The sequence below is a fragment of the Amia ocellicauda genome, chromosome 10 (genome assembly GCF_036373705.1).
Source record: "Amia ocellicauda isolate fAmiCal2 chromosome 10, fAmiCal2.hap1, whole genome shotgun sequence".
NCBI classification, from domain to species: Eukaryota; Metazoa; Chordata; class Actinopteri; order Amiiformes; family Amiidae; genus Amia; species Amia ocellicauda.
In genome coordinates, this window is record NC_089859.1 from 4451055 (window position 1) to 4465481 (window position 14427).

Sequence of the window (14427 nt, forward strand, 5' to 3'; positions counted from 1 at the left end):
GGAGGAATACAAATAATCTGTGTGCAACGTTTGGCCTCCAATTTGAGAAACTGTAAAACCACATTCTCAGACATCATAAAATCATAAAAAGTGCAGCAGAACAGAAAAAGAAAGTCCTGTGATTCGCCTGAAGCTCAAATACAAACCAAAAGTATTTCACAAGGGTAGTCGGGTTAATAATCACTGTAAAAATAACATAGATTGATGAAAAATTACCAATAACTTAATCCAGTGTAGAGGAACATAAGAGACGCGAATCTCAGAACAGACAAGCTGCGTACGGTACATAAAAACTATCATATATGTGGTAATCCTTTACACATACAGAACTGTGCAAAAGTTTTAGGCAGGTGTAAGAATGCTTTCAAAAATAGACAAGTTAAAAGATTATATTTATCAATTAACTAAATGCAAAGTGAGTGAACAGAAGAAAAATCTACATCAAATCCATATTTGGTGTGACCACCCTTTGCCTTCAAATCAGCATCAATTCTTCTAGGTTCACTTGCACACAGTTTTTGAAGGAACCCAGCAGGTCGGCCCAAACATCTTGGAGAACTAACCACAGTTCTTCTGTGGATTTAGGCACCTCAGTTGCTTCTCTCTCTTCATGTAATCCCAGACAGACCCGATGATGTTGAGATCAGGCCTCTGAGGGGGCCATATTTTTGAAAGCATTCTTACTTTAAAGCCTAAAATTTTGCACAGCACTTTACATACATCCAATAACGGACTGAAACGGAAGTCACGTGTGTGTCAGCCTAAAGGTGTATGACTTTGGTTGGCCCAGTGGGAAGCCCATTGGGAATATTATACAAAAAGAGTAAGGCAGAGCAGTCAGGCCTACAATCACGTGTGACCAGGTACGTGTGCAAAGAAACCAATCTGACTCTCTGTTTCGAAAGACGATCCCCGGGAGATCGATGTCAGCACAGGTGCAGGACAGCCACCCGCATCAATCAACCACACAATCAATGAGACAACAGCGGTGTTCTTAAGACAACTGAAACTCAGATCAACAACAATAATTACGGCTGCCGACCTTCGCTTCCCAATAACGACTACCAGAACGCCTGATCCTCGACACCTGCGACAGAGTCTTAGCTAGCGCCCCAAGGAGTTATTTTCTTGATATAATTTTACTCGCGTTGGGCGCTATATAGTCTTATTCGCAATAAGACCAGGTCAGTAATCTAACTCTAATTTCCTTCTAGGACTCATAATTGGTCTTGTTTATATTTCAGTCTATTGCAGCTACTCCTTATAAACGGAGGCACCATCAACACCTCTGTTGTTTTGTTTGTACATTCGTTCCTGAGATGCAAATCTTAATTCTGTTTTTTATTCTTCCTGTTATGTTTCCTGGCCTCTAATTGAAAGGTGATTGGATGAAAGACGGCCTCCAAATTGCCGAGGGGAATATGAGGAAATCCCTGACTGGAATGTCTTTGGCACTAACCACTTTTCTACAGGGGCCCCTCCCTGTGGGGTCAAAGGTTATCACTTCCAGCCATAGTTCCTATGCTGCTGGGCAAGGGAGCCGAGTCACCTTCCTTCTCCAAACACAGCGAAAAGCACAGATTTCAGCAGCAGACCCTCATTCACGGCTCCGCGGTCCGTGACGTAACAGGAGTTGGGCAGCATCCCGGCTGTTTAAACAGCACGGCAGGAAACATGTGCTAAGAAGGCAGTTTCCCTTCTCTGGTCACATGGCGACCTGCAACAATTCCTGACAGACATTTTCACAACAAGCGTCCCAGTTCTAATCGCACACAGAAGAGGCTCAGTGTTGCCTCTGAGAATCACATCAGCTCTGAACGTTTTGCAATCTGCACATTGTTCGGCCCGGCCAGTCTTAGCGCTGGACAAGCACAGTCTCTTGTGAAAGAATAGCGAGGCTCGATGTCATAGAGCTCTGGGTGCGATTGCACATTCAATTGCCTAAGTGACAGAAAAAGTACGTAAGAGATAAATGACAGAACTGACAGGACTGTGCAGTCAACCAACCAATAGACATATTGAAACCATAATAAAGAGAAAAGACTTGCTGTATAATATTACTGCTCTTTCACACATCCCTAATTGTCCTAATTGACAGGAATGTAAAGCGAACCACACCCGGACTGCCAGCATGAATTAGTTGCTGACTGTTCAGTGACTCAGCCAGCGATTTCTCAATCCCATACTGAGAACGCGGGTCTGTCCTTCTAGAGAGGAGAACATAAATAAGACAAATGAAAGGTCGCTTAGCACAAGAGTGATATCAGAATAATACAGCTTACTACTTATATATCGGTCCAGGTGCTCAGACTGTGAATGAATGAGAGGGATGTTTATTGAAGAAACGATAAGTACTTCTGGAAGACCGAAGCAAAGTTCATAAGGCTGACCTTAAACTTCTGTTAACAAATGTTGTCTCCATCTAACGGTGTTAAAAATGCACACGCTGACACGGTGAGCCATTGTTATTAATCACATGACTCAGAGCACAGCAGGTGAGTTGCAGTTTATGGATGGACTTGAACATCCAGCAACATGTTTTACATACAAACACAAGTTCAATGTTCTTACTGTGGTCAGTAACATTTTAAATTACAAACTGATACAATTAAATACCTGGTTGCAATCTAAGTGAAGAGAAAGTCTGAAGGAGAATTAACTATTTGCTTCTTTTCTGGTGGACGATGGTAATAAATTAAATGTGAGTAATGAAGTTGATCATTTCATTCTTTTATATTTTAATTAAATTAAATGTGGAATCAAAGCAGAACTGTGAAACAGGAGCGTGTGAGTGTGTGTTTGGAGGAGGATCTCATTTCTGTATCTGGCCATTCTTTAACACGTCGGCTGGTCAATAAACCCTTGAAGGTGATTTGTGTGTCCGAGTCGAGAATTCTCCGAGAGGCCAGCTGCCTTAATAGACCATGCTAATTAGACTTCCCTTGGCCTAATTAATGAACTGTGAACCAAAAAACACTCGCTCTGATATGTTCACATTTGCGGGCCATGCAAATGAGAACATTCCTCTGCAGAACAAGGGCACGTCTGAAAAGGTTATTTATTTATGTCAGGAAACTCACATGACTGGTTCTCAGTCTGAGCAGAACTAACCCTCAGCGCCCAGCCCGGCCTGCCGCACTGTGGCTCCTTTCAGGGTCTGAGGCGCTCACAGCCGAGCCGCGGCCCAGCAGCGCAACTTCCAGGAAGGGATGTCTTCGGGGGAATACATGCTCATCATATGCTCCTTACGAACAATCTGCTTATTTTACAATCTAGAAAATGGTTGCTGTGGTTCATCATTTTAAGCATTAATCGTCTCTCTGTTGCCCTGAATTAGCAGACAAGAGGAGGCATGAAACATTTCAGATGCTGGAAAAGATAATAGACTCAGGAAGCTACTTCCTCCTTTCTTTTTTTTTTCGTTTTACCAGAAATGGTACTCCACCCAAAGACAAAAAGACACACTTTCTATTTCAACCACACATGCATCTACCTTGTTTGCATATAGCAAGATCTTCTGATAAGGATTCAAACTGAAGTCAAAACAGTTCTGTATCAGTTTCAAACATTAATTAATAGGTTCGTAAAAACAGCCTCTTAATAAAGCCATGGCAGAAATCTCAATTAAGACGACTTGCCATATCCTTAATGTTTTTGTACGAATGCTGCAGAAATCAAAAGAGAAAACCACAAACCGTGCTTCTCATCTCCTGAGCAGCACCTGACACATCAAGGTAAAATCAAAGTTTCAGTTTGTCACTTCAAATACCCCCATGTGACACGTCTGCAATAATCCAAACGAACATCCCTACAGGTGGCCAATTCTGTCACAGACATTTCAGATCTTTGGTGTTTAAAAGGACTGAGCGTTGTGTATAAAATCACTCCTGACGAGAGGGATCTCTAATGCAAACTGGGATCATTTGATTACCCAAATGCTGATTTCTCAGCGGCTGCCTCGGAGGCGCCCTGTTTAATTTACTGGCTAGTGAGCAGCGCAGCATGACTGCTGGGCCTGCCTGCCTTCATTACTGTGCTTTCAACACAGATTAGCAATGGCTTATTTTGCAGACTAATATTATCAGTGATCCTCCTGTGCAGAAAATCTGACCTGCACACTGTGTGCACTGACTCACTGCGATCCACCGCCTCAACTCTGATGGCTATTCATGAGTTTTGTTCCTACAATTCTCAGTGGTTCCTCTTTGTTGTGCCGACATAACAGTGATTAAAAAGTCAGCCGACAAATCAGACACTTTAACCACCTGAAGACGATAAGCATGCTGCCCACGTGGGCTTTCTGTAACAAGAACAGTTCAATAAATCAAATGCCAGCAGATGAAAATAAATAAGAAACGAGTGACTCAAAACACAAACCCCTTGGCAAGGACTGTGTGCAGCTGTAATCAGGTATCAAATCTATATTAGGGGTCTGTCGTCCTTATGAATTCAATTGACGTTGAACTGTTTAATCGAGAGCCTCTCTGGTACAACAAACTGAATAAAGCACTTCAGCCCCAGCGTTGTAATGACATGAATTTGACAGATACTTCCATCACGTGTTATATATATTGAAACAGGCTTCTATATGAATTATAATCAAAAATACTAAACAAATATTCTATGTGGCTTCAAGTATTTTACAACAATGCTTAGTTACATGTGTAAAAGTATCATATATTGCTGATATTTGCATTGTGTTTAATATGTACTACACAGTCCAGGCAATGTACAGCATTAGAATTTACCTGATGGGGAAAAAAATAAATTATAGTCTATATTTGATATATTATGGAAGTGTGTATTATGTTTCTTGTTCATCAGAAGCATCAGTTTTGACTTCTGTCAATTAAAATCACATCTCTTATTCATAAAACGCTTATCCTTCACCTCCCTAATTAAACCATTTGCTGCTGTTACATCACCAGACATGTCCAGGCAAGTCAAGTGTTTGAAAGTTTCTAAAATGACCCATTGATCATGAAACACAATGTGTCTGGACCTGAAAACAACACCATTTACTCTCAATTTTCTCCAAGCACTTTTCATATGTAGTTTTGTGAAATTGAAATGTGTAAAATTATTTGTCTTTCCCCAATTTGTTTGCCTTTTGAGAGTAAGAGCGATGCACATCTCACCCACACCAGCCCAGAGCAGAGCGGTCATCTCTCACGCAGGGAAGGGCCTCTTCAAAGCATGTTACACATGAAGTGAACCCTTGTGTCAGAAATGCAAGGTCTGATCACACATTTTGAAAGATTTCAAGATTATTTACTGAAAATCGCTGACTCATTGCATTTGCCATCGATCTAACAGTTTAAGATCCCATAAAGCGAGCGATGGACGTGTTGTGGCAACCAGTGGTCCACTCTGAATCACTGAAGAGACAGAGGACAGAAATAAAGGCGAAGATGTTGGTAAAAAGGGAAAAGAACAGGTATCTTCTAGAGCGAAAAGCCAGGGTTTTTCCATGTCTGGGCCTCGGAGTTCCCCACAGTCTATGACTTTCATCCAAACAACATCTACCCCAGCACCATCTGCACAGCACTGCTATGAGTATGAAACTCTTACATGTCCTAAACATGTATTTACAGTTTACTATATTCATATACTACAAGGTATTGCTTTCCTGCTTTGCTTGTTTGCAGGTTTATACTTGTGTCACATACACCATGTTTACTTTGCATAGTTTTACTTACTTTACTTTAATTACTGCAATGCTGGAACTGAGTGTAACAAACAATTCTCTTAACATATAAGCAAATAATTTTTTTGGATTGTGTGTTTTTATTCTGTTTGGAAACCAACAGAAGTGACTCTTTTCATTTGATAAGCAAAAAAATCGACACACAATAATTATGACCATTACGGTCATGTGTTTTTTGTGTAGTATGGTGTAGCACTTCCAGATTTCCATTAATTTCCAGGACAAATGTTACTGCAGGCTACTGTCAGTAAGTCCAGATTGTAAACCACCTTTAAAAACAGACTGGATAGGATCCTTGAATCACTTAGTTATTAATGGACACCAAACGAGCACGTTCTGGCGAATGGCCTCCTCTCGATTGGACACTCTCTTATGTTCTTATGTTCTTCTTAAAACAAATATGTAGTTGTATTATACAACTAGTGCGGTACCAGACACGTCAAATTTGAATAGGAAAAAAGGGATTAATCTACCTGTGCAGTTTATGTTAGTTTTTCCTCACAGAGAATGCTTTTAGACGTTCGCAAAACACAATTCTACAATTAAACCCTTTCTTCCACTACATCTGTTTTCCTTTTTCTCAGAAACGTATGATGAAAAAGACTTTATTAACCAGCGTATTACAGCGAGATCTGGGAAGCTGCCGAAGCCAAAGCAGTTGAGAGGGAGATTCTATTTCTGGATTTCCACAGAGAGGGTCCGCAGCTTTGATGTTAACTTGCTCATTGTTTTTGAAGACATAATTGCCATGTTCTATAGATTCAACATGAAATGAGAAGACTTGAATCCATTAGAAGTTCTGTTGCTAAATTACAAGGATCAGTCTCTGTAAATTATTAAAAACAAGTGTTGATTTTGAAAAACAATCATTTTGAAGGCATTTCAAGAACAAATGGGGAGATAGTTTATAGTTGCAGTCTTTACAGAATTAACAATTAGCTTTTAGTTCTGGAATCTGCTATTCTTTTTTTAAGCACAGAAAGAAATGAAGCCGCAAAACTGCAATCTGAACTAGACCTCTGCAGTTTGCTAGAGACTATGCCAAGGTTTAGAAACCAGGATTTCCTGTACATTAAGCCCATAGCCCTTTAGCTGCAGCAAACACTGAGCCCATAATTTAACCAAGCACAATAGCACTGAAGGGTAAGAGTACACTTATTAACTTTAAAATATGTTTGAGCTACATAAGCTATGCGATTAAAGCAGCTCTCAGTCAGAACCCCGGACTCATTCCCTAATACGCAGCCTTGGACATGCAGGGGTGATGGAAAAACTATGATTGTCGTGGATTTCTTGGGGTTTCTCAAGACGTGATGGTTCTGGACCAATAAAGCAGCTGTCAACCCAACGGCGTGTCTTCAGTCGTAATGTTTTGACATCCTTATTTAAAGCTCCCACAGTTTTAATATTTCATAGTCGTCTTCAGCGAGTGCAGGGGGTGAATCCTTGGGGCTTCTGACTTCATTCAGCTGCCGGAGAAAAGCCGAGCACCAAATCATGACACCACAGAAATGCGATTTCTTCAGCAGCTGTGAGAGCCGGACAGACTGGAGGAGACGCCGCACAGACACACGATCACAGTGTCACATGCACTGGACTGCAGCTTTAATGTATCCAATTGTGATAACTGAGTGATGGTGATATATTGTATAAGTGCGTTTTCTTTCAGAACCTGTAACTGATTTTTAAGGACTGAGGCAGGACAATTCATATCCAAGGCAATGCTGAGCACAATAGATATCAGGGTGATTAGAGAGTATATGAGCTCGTGGCCACAACTCTCCAGAAAACACGATCAACCGAAGGAGGATAAGCTATTGTTCTGTCTTCAACTGATGTTCCTGTTTGTGAGGGGCTCCAGGGTCGAGGGGGGAAGAGGAAAGACTTGTTTTGTGTGACTGGCTGACTGTGTTTCTGCTGTGAACAGAACAAATGTCTCACTTCACTTGGGAATCCCTGGCAAATCATACCAGAAAACACCTATAATTGTATCTGTGCCTTATTGACACAGAGTATCACTTTGAGCATTGCAACAGCTTGGAAATAAAGTATATATCATTATCATAATGACTTACAACACTATGCTTAGTTTTTAATGTGTGCCTCATCATTTATATATGATGCCAAGTTCGTATAAAAAAAATCACATTTATTGACAATATGATATTATTTCATCGGACAGTTTGAAAAATGTTTCCGCAGGTTGAACAGATATTCTCTTACTGATACTTTGAAAACCTCAGTGTATCACTTCTTCATCATTTAAAGGCCCGGATATTGGCAGAATGAACAGACGCCCCTGTGTAAAACCGCGCAGCACTGTTATTATCGACATGCAATCCAGAGGGTTCACCATCCAGCACCGACCGGTCTGTGAACCCGCCAGGAACCTGGCTTTCAACACACAGAGGGACAGAGGACTAAAACCCCAAACAGAGTCACAATCACACAACCGAACCGGCGTCCCTGGGGCTGTGAGCCGGTGGCACTCACCACCGCGCCCCACATGAGCTCATGTTTTCAGTAAACACTCTGCTACTAACTGTGTACATGTTTTACAATTAACACTGTTAAATGATTTTTCCCATGAAGAGATATTCGAGACACGTGTGTTACTGCACCTCACTGGCAAAGAAGACAAACACCAGCACATCACTAATCGCAACCTTCGCACAATAAGTGTATTTAAAATTAGAGCTCATTTGCTGGAGGAGAATTTAAATATATGTGTGTGTGTGTGTATGTGTGTGTGGCTTTCAAACAAACAAAAGAAAAAGAGGAGTTGTCTGTTTGATGTGGTTAAAAGCAACACACAGCACATCTCTCTTCTTCACACTTCACCAATAACGATGATGTGGCCTTGGTTTCGGTGCTGTGAAAGAATGAACTCCACCCAAATGTGCAGAAATAGACACAACCTTTATCAACCACAGTGATTTCCTATTACTCAAAAAACAAATGTTGTTTTACCTTGGTAAGTCACACAACCTAAAATAATGACATTGACTTGGTTGAAATTAGAATATACTACACAGTTACACAATACACAGGCTTTGTCTGAGGATTATTATATGTTTTGCTCCTTTTGCAAACTGGAAGCTATGTCTGAAATCATATGAGTAAGATGATATTGTACTGATGTCTGTACAGCCTCAGTTAGATCAGACATGACACACAGGAGTCTCATGTGTTGAACAGTGCAACATTAAGTGATCACACAGTGAAATGAAGGGAGGAAAATGAAGCTGACCTTATACACTTGTCCATATGTGCCATTTCCGACGACTTCAACCAGCTCGAATATTCCAGCAGGCTCCTTCAAAACAGAGAGGGGTTAACAGCTACAGAGGGGACAGGTACCAGGACTGGGGCATGTGTGTCACACGCAATGACAAACATAGACACATCTGATAAGTCTCACTGTAATTCTGGTCTGTAATATGGTTTTATTCCTGGCCTTTGGTGTCTGGTATACAGTTTAAAATTAAAACCAGGGCCAGGATCGAGCCTGAGACCGAGCTGTCCTGAGCCCTTCACTGTCAGCTCAGTCAGATGTGTCCTGCCAGGTCTTGCTTCTTTATAACCCATAGAGCAGCAACATGTCCATCAGCTCAGCAGTGACATGAAGTGTCCTGGTGTCTCAGGCTCAGGCTCTCATTGCCAGCGCTGTACAGACTCACATCCTCACTCAAGCAGGCGTCCATGTTTAAAGCCTGCATCGCATCCCTCAGCACAGCAGCAAACTTCTGATCAACCAGCATCTCCGACAGAGAGCCGCTATTGAACCCGAGCCCAGCGTGTCGGATCCGCAGTGAAGTGTGCGCCTGTCACTGCGGCACAGACAGCTGGGAATCCGCCTTTCAGCCGATAAAAACACATCTGTTTCACTTTCAAGTAAATCCGCTCACTTGCGGAGAAACATTGGAGCAGTGTAAGCGCTGCCGGTCCGCGATGTTAAAGGCTCTGATACACAGATCTGTGTCTGTCTGTCTCACCCACACTGCAACTGCACAAAACTGTGTCAAACTGCACTCACCCGCAGAGAGGAGAGGTCGATGTTGTCCAGACTTTTGGAAGTGCAATCTTTTGCCATTGCAATGCTCAGGGAGATGATTATATTTACAAAAACAGGGCTAAAGTGAAAGTTTGGCAGAGTTGCGGCGGGTTGTCAGTCCATGGCTGCGCAGCTGCTCCGTCTGTGTCACAAACACAGGAAACTTCACATCCAGTGTAGCCGGAAAACACGGAGGAAACCGAAAAAAAGAGCCGCCCCCCCCACCTCTGCCAGACAGCGTGCCCTGTGAGGGAGGAGAGACACTGCCACACTGCCACCCTGCCGCCCTGCCACACTGCCACCCTGCCGCCCTGCCACACTGCCACACTGCCGCCCTGCCGCCCTGCCACACTGCCACACTGCCGCCCTGCCACACTGCCACCCTGCCGCCCTGCCACACTGCCACCCTGCCGCCCTGCCACCCTGCCACACTGCCACACTGCCGCCCTGCCGCCCTGCCACACTGCCGCCCTGCCACACTGCCACCCTGCCGCCCTGCCACACTGCCACCCTGCCGCCCTGCCACACTGCCGCCCTGCCGCCCTGCCACCCTGCCACCCTGCCACACTGCCGCCCCCTGCCACCCTGCCACCCTGCCACACTGCCGCCCTGCCACACTGCCACCCTGCCGCCCTGCCACACTGCCACCCTGCCACACTGCCACACTGCGCCTGCCGGGCACACAGCACTGCGCCACCACAGTAACGGGGCAAACTGAAAATGCAACATTTCCAAGTAGAAAAGAAAAGAAAAGAAAGCCGACCTCATGCTCTTTAAAGTATAAGAAATCCTGATATGATACTAATACAGGAGATTATGTTGTTAAATCGAATTAACAATAGCCTTCAAAGGCTAGATTAGCATGTCAATTAAATTTAATTAATTAATTAGCAGTGATGATTGTATCAGTGGTAATCTTATTAAGCCGCCTTTAAATGTGTTAAAACTTTGTCAAAGTGTAGCAACATTGGTGTCTAATTAAATTCAGATCCTATAGGGTATTATTTTTTTATACTTTATACTAGTTATTTCAAATCGAGATTGTGAGACGATTTTGGCTGATGAAATACTGCAGGGGAGCATGAATACTATCAAATCAAATGCCTGAATATTTTCTTCCTTCAGATAATTATGTCACTATTATGCACACACTTGGCATTCAATATGTATCTGTGATTGACTCCACAGTGCAAAGGGCTCAATACTTTACTGTAGTATTGCACGCTGGCTCTGCAGTATTTATCAGAATGGTTTAAATTAACTGTAAGTCCTGTATTTGCACCACTCCTCTCTCTCCAATAAGCCGTTACTCATGTAGTTACTCATGTAGTTATTTTCTCAAGCTTTCGTCTGACTCTTCCCCATTTTCTCACCCGTTTGCCAAAGTCGAGGGAGTGGACCCCGTGAGGCCACATGTGGTCCATTCACAAAGGAAATGCACAATACACAAACCAACGCAAGGACACATGGCATGTGTGTGAAATCTGCTCTACATTCAGCAACTTCCTGCTATAAATACAGTTATTTTGGAGGAAGAGTCTAGTTTTCAGCTTCCTTTAATAAAACACACTTTCCTCTAATAGGTATTATGAACTACATCTAGCATAGATGGGGTTAGAAAAGTGATTCAAATGATTGTTGAACCCAAAAGCACATTGCTGTCATTATTATACAAGCATCTAACATGTCTGGTCTTTAATGTATGCTGGTTTATGGATCACTGTTGGGGTTTGTGGCCATACTGTCTCTATAGATGGATACTGTATGGAGGAAAATGTAAACGTGACCTGAGAAGACTGTTACATTGTTGCAGTGTGTTGAATAAGACAGTGGTTTTCAAACCTGCCCTGCTAGTTTTTGTTCCAACAGAGGTCTTAATTACTTAATTGAATTGGTATATTTCTTAAATTCAGGATTCAATTAAGCAATTAAGACCTCGGTTGGAACAAAAACCAGCAGGGCAGGGGGACTCCAGGACCCGTTTGAAAACCACTGGAATAAGGTAAAGGAGGTAATTTAATCTAAAATCAAACAAGGCCATTTAGAGCCCAGAAACTAGAATGATATATATTCATATTCGTGTGTAAATCGCTCTCCAGCTGTAGCCCGGGGGATGAAAGCGTGCAAGACAGACAAAAGGTGTTCACAGGATAAGGAGTGAGGGTTATATTTCATGCAGACATTTTATTGGCTTGTGTTATGTTACAATTTGCATTTAAACAACATAGCCAGTGTAAATACATTATTGTGAAATAACACTTACAAAAAAGGTGCAAAGATTCATTGCTTTTCTGAATTGCATATATACTGTAGTCCATGAATCAAGCAAGCATGCACTGAAATACACTGTAGTTGTATACAGCTCAGTGGAGGCATGCTGTCATTGTGGAAGCTGCCCTTTAATGTGCGAACCAAACTGAGAGTCTCACAGATACGAGTTGGACACGTTTTGTTTCTCAACGCTGCCAAGGAAGAGTGAAATAAAAAGATCCCCAACAGTCGAACACAACAGATAACAAAAACAATTCCAACTTGATTGGAGGATTACAGTATATAGCTATAAAGATTGAAGTTAATCTTCCTACAGTATAAAAATACTAACTTTCAAAAAGCATTTAGGAGTAAGTTTCTAGAAGGTAACAAAGTACCATCAAACTTTTAAAATGGTACATTCTTGGAACTTCCTGTCTTTAATTGTAACTTTGCTAAAGTAAGCAAGTGATTATCATTGCACTTGGAAACATTGTGGTGACAAGAACACAGCGACTCTGCTCCGTGATCTCAGAGATATATTGCTATTTGTTCCCTTCGTCCGTATTGCTGCTATTGGCTGAAATATGCAACGTGGAGCTGATGGAGTGAAAATAAATCACTTTGAATCGACAGAGGCATTCAGAAACAAACCACAGTTCAAACACCTTTTCAAATGACACATCTCATAAATAACCTTCTCACTGCACAAAATAAAACACTTTTGTTGAAATGCAAAACATATAAATGCATCTTCACACACCTTCAACTCAACAGCACCTTCACAGACTCTTACATTGTCAGCCCAAATATCCTGCCAGTGTCTCAATAGGATAACCTGCCAATCACAGCTCAGGGGCGCAGGACTCTGTGGTGGGTTTCCACTGGGCAGACAAGGCCTCATGCCGCAGAAAACCACCGTCTCGTCATGCGTTTGTCATTTTCATTGGTGGATGACTTCAGTTTCTGATTGAATCGTGACTGATTTTAAAATATAATGACTGGCTGCAGCTGCTGTCTGGATTTGCTTTTCTGTGAGAAATAAAATTGTAAAGAGGGAATGTATTGAACTATTAAAAAGTTTACAAATTACCCACACACTATTTTACATTTTAGTTAGCATTAATGACATGGAAAAATTAATAATAATAATGTAACTACATTCAGTTCAGTGCTTTGACAGAAACCCACAGGGAGCGAATATTTGTTTTCATCGTCCGTCACTGTGCTTTAGTCGACTCTGAAGACCTGCTGGAATGATGAAATGCGCTGATACAATGTGGCGATGGCAACTCTGGCACATCGTTGAGTGACACTCCTCTACGAACAGTCAGGTTGTGTGCAGTGAGGGTTGGACACTGAATAGTGAAATGACTTTAGCAGCAAGTGCATCTTCTAGCATGTTATTTTCATGTAATGTGTATTAATATATAAACAGGTTAACTTCACATCACTTGTTCATATTTGCTGTCAGTATTTAGTCACTTCTGAATATTTTTACTAGAGACTTAATTTAGGATAATCGAACAAAATCACACACTGTTTTGTCATAATTGCATGAAACTTTGAACAGAGGATCGTTCAAAATGGCAGTGACAAACCGTATACAGTATTCTGTGCAAAGTATTTGAAGTAGGAAAACTGTAACAAACTATTATAAAGATTTTATAATGTAGGGTCTCAAGTTACAGGTTGCTCATTTATTCTCTGATTAACCTGCTTCAATTAAAAACTCGTCCCTTGTAGTGCAGCACAGTTATAAATGGTTTTTGAATATGTGTATTGCTATTTATTTTTTAATTTTTTATTATCTCTGAAATCACATTTTCTTATATATGAAAATTTGCATTTAATATGTTTATTCACATGTAAATATATGTGTATGGCTCATGAACATTTCCTCATTGTTTGCATCCTATTAAGTGTAAACCCTGATTAAATGCACTGAACCACAAACAGAGATACGGAGACGCTCACTGACTTCAGTTCAGCCCATTATCAACGCACGTCATTACAATGTGTGATGTTTGAGCTCCATATATTCAGAGTTTGTATGTTTTTCATATTGTATTATAAATAATCAAGAGAACACTTTATGGACATGTTTAATTTCATAAAATGTCAAATATTAAATGTTATTTTACTATTTTCTGTTGTTCTTTACATAATATTTATAAGAAATACACCACTAAAACTTCATGACGTAAGAACATGTAAATGGAATAAAATGGAAGTGATATTCGTGTGTTTTGTGATGTTTGTAATTTAGCTGAAATTGGGAATTTGCGAGACAAATAAAAATGAAGAATGAACACCTGAACACAATCTTGACCAAAAACATTGTAGTATTTCAGATTAAATGCTTTCTTTTTGCTCATGAAACTTGAAACATGAAAGTTTTGCTGTGTAAATGGAC

The 14427-nt window shown here is 41.3% G+C and overlaps 1 protein-coding gene across 4 annotated transcripts in view; it reads right to left on the reverse strand.

Moving 5' to 3' along the window:
• The window catches only part of LOC136759755 (mitogen-activated protein kinase kinase kinase kinase 4), a 58652-nt gene extending 48702 nt beyond the window's left edge, over positions 1–9950 (reverse strand). Inside the window, exons 1-2 of one of the 4 annotated variants that reach the window (XM_066714769.1) lie at positions 9744–9950; positions 8958–9023 (exon numbers count right to left, since the gene is read on the reverse strand). In XM_066714769.1, coding sequence (XP_066570866.1) covers positions 8958–9023; positions 9744–9800 — 123 coding nt within the window. In that variant the 5' untranslated portion in view covers positions 9801–9950. The remainder of the gene's footprint in view (positions 1–8957; positions 9024–9743) is intronic. The other 3 variants (XM_066714771.1, XM_066714773.1, XM_066714772.1) reach the window with 3 other exon arrangements.
• Between the last annotated feature and the right edge of the window lie 4477 nt (positions 9951–14427).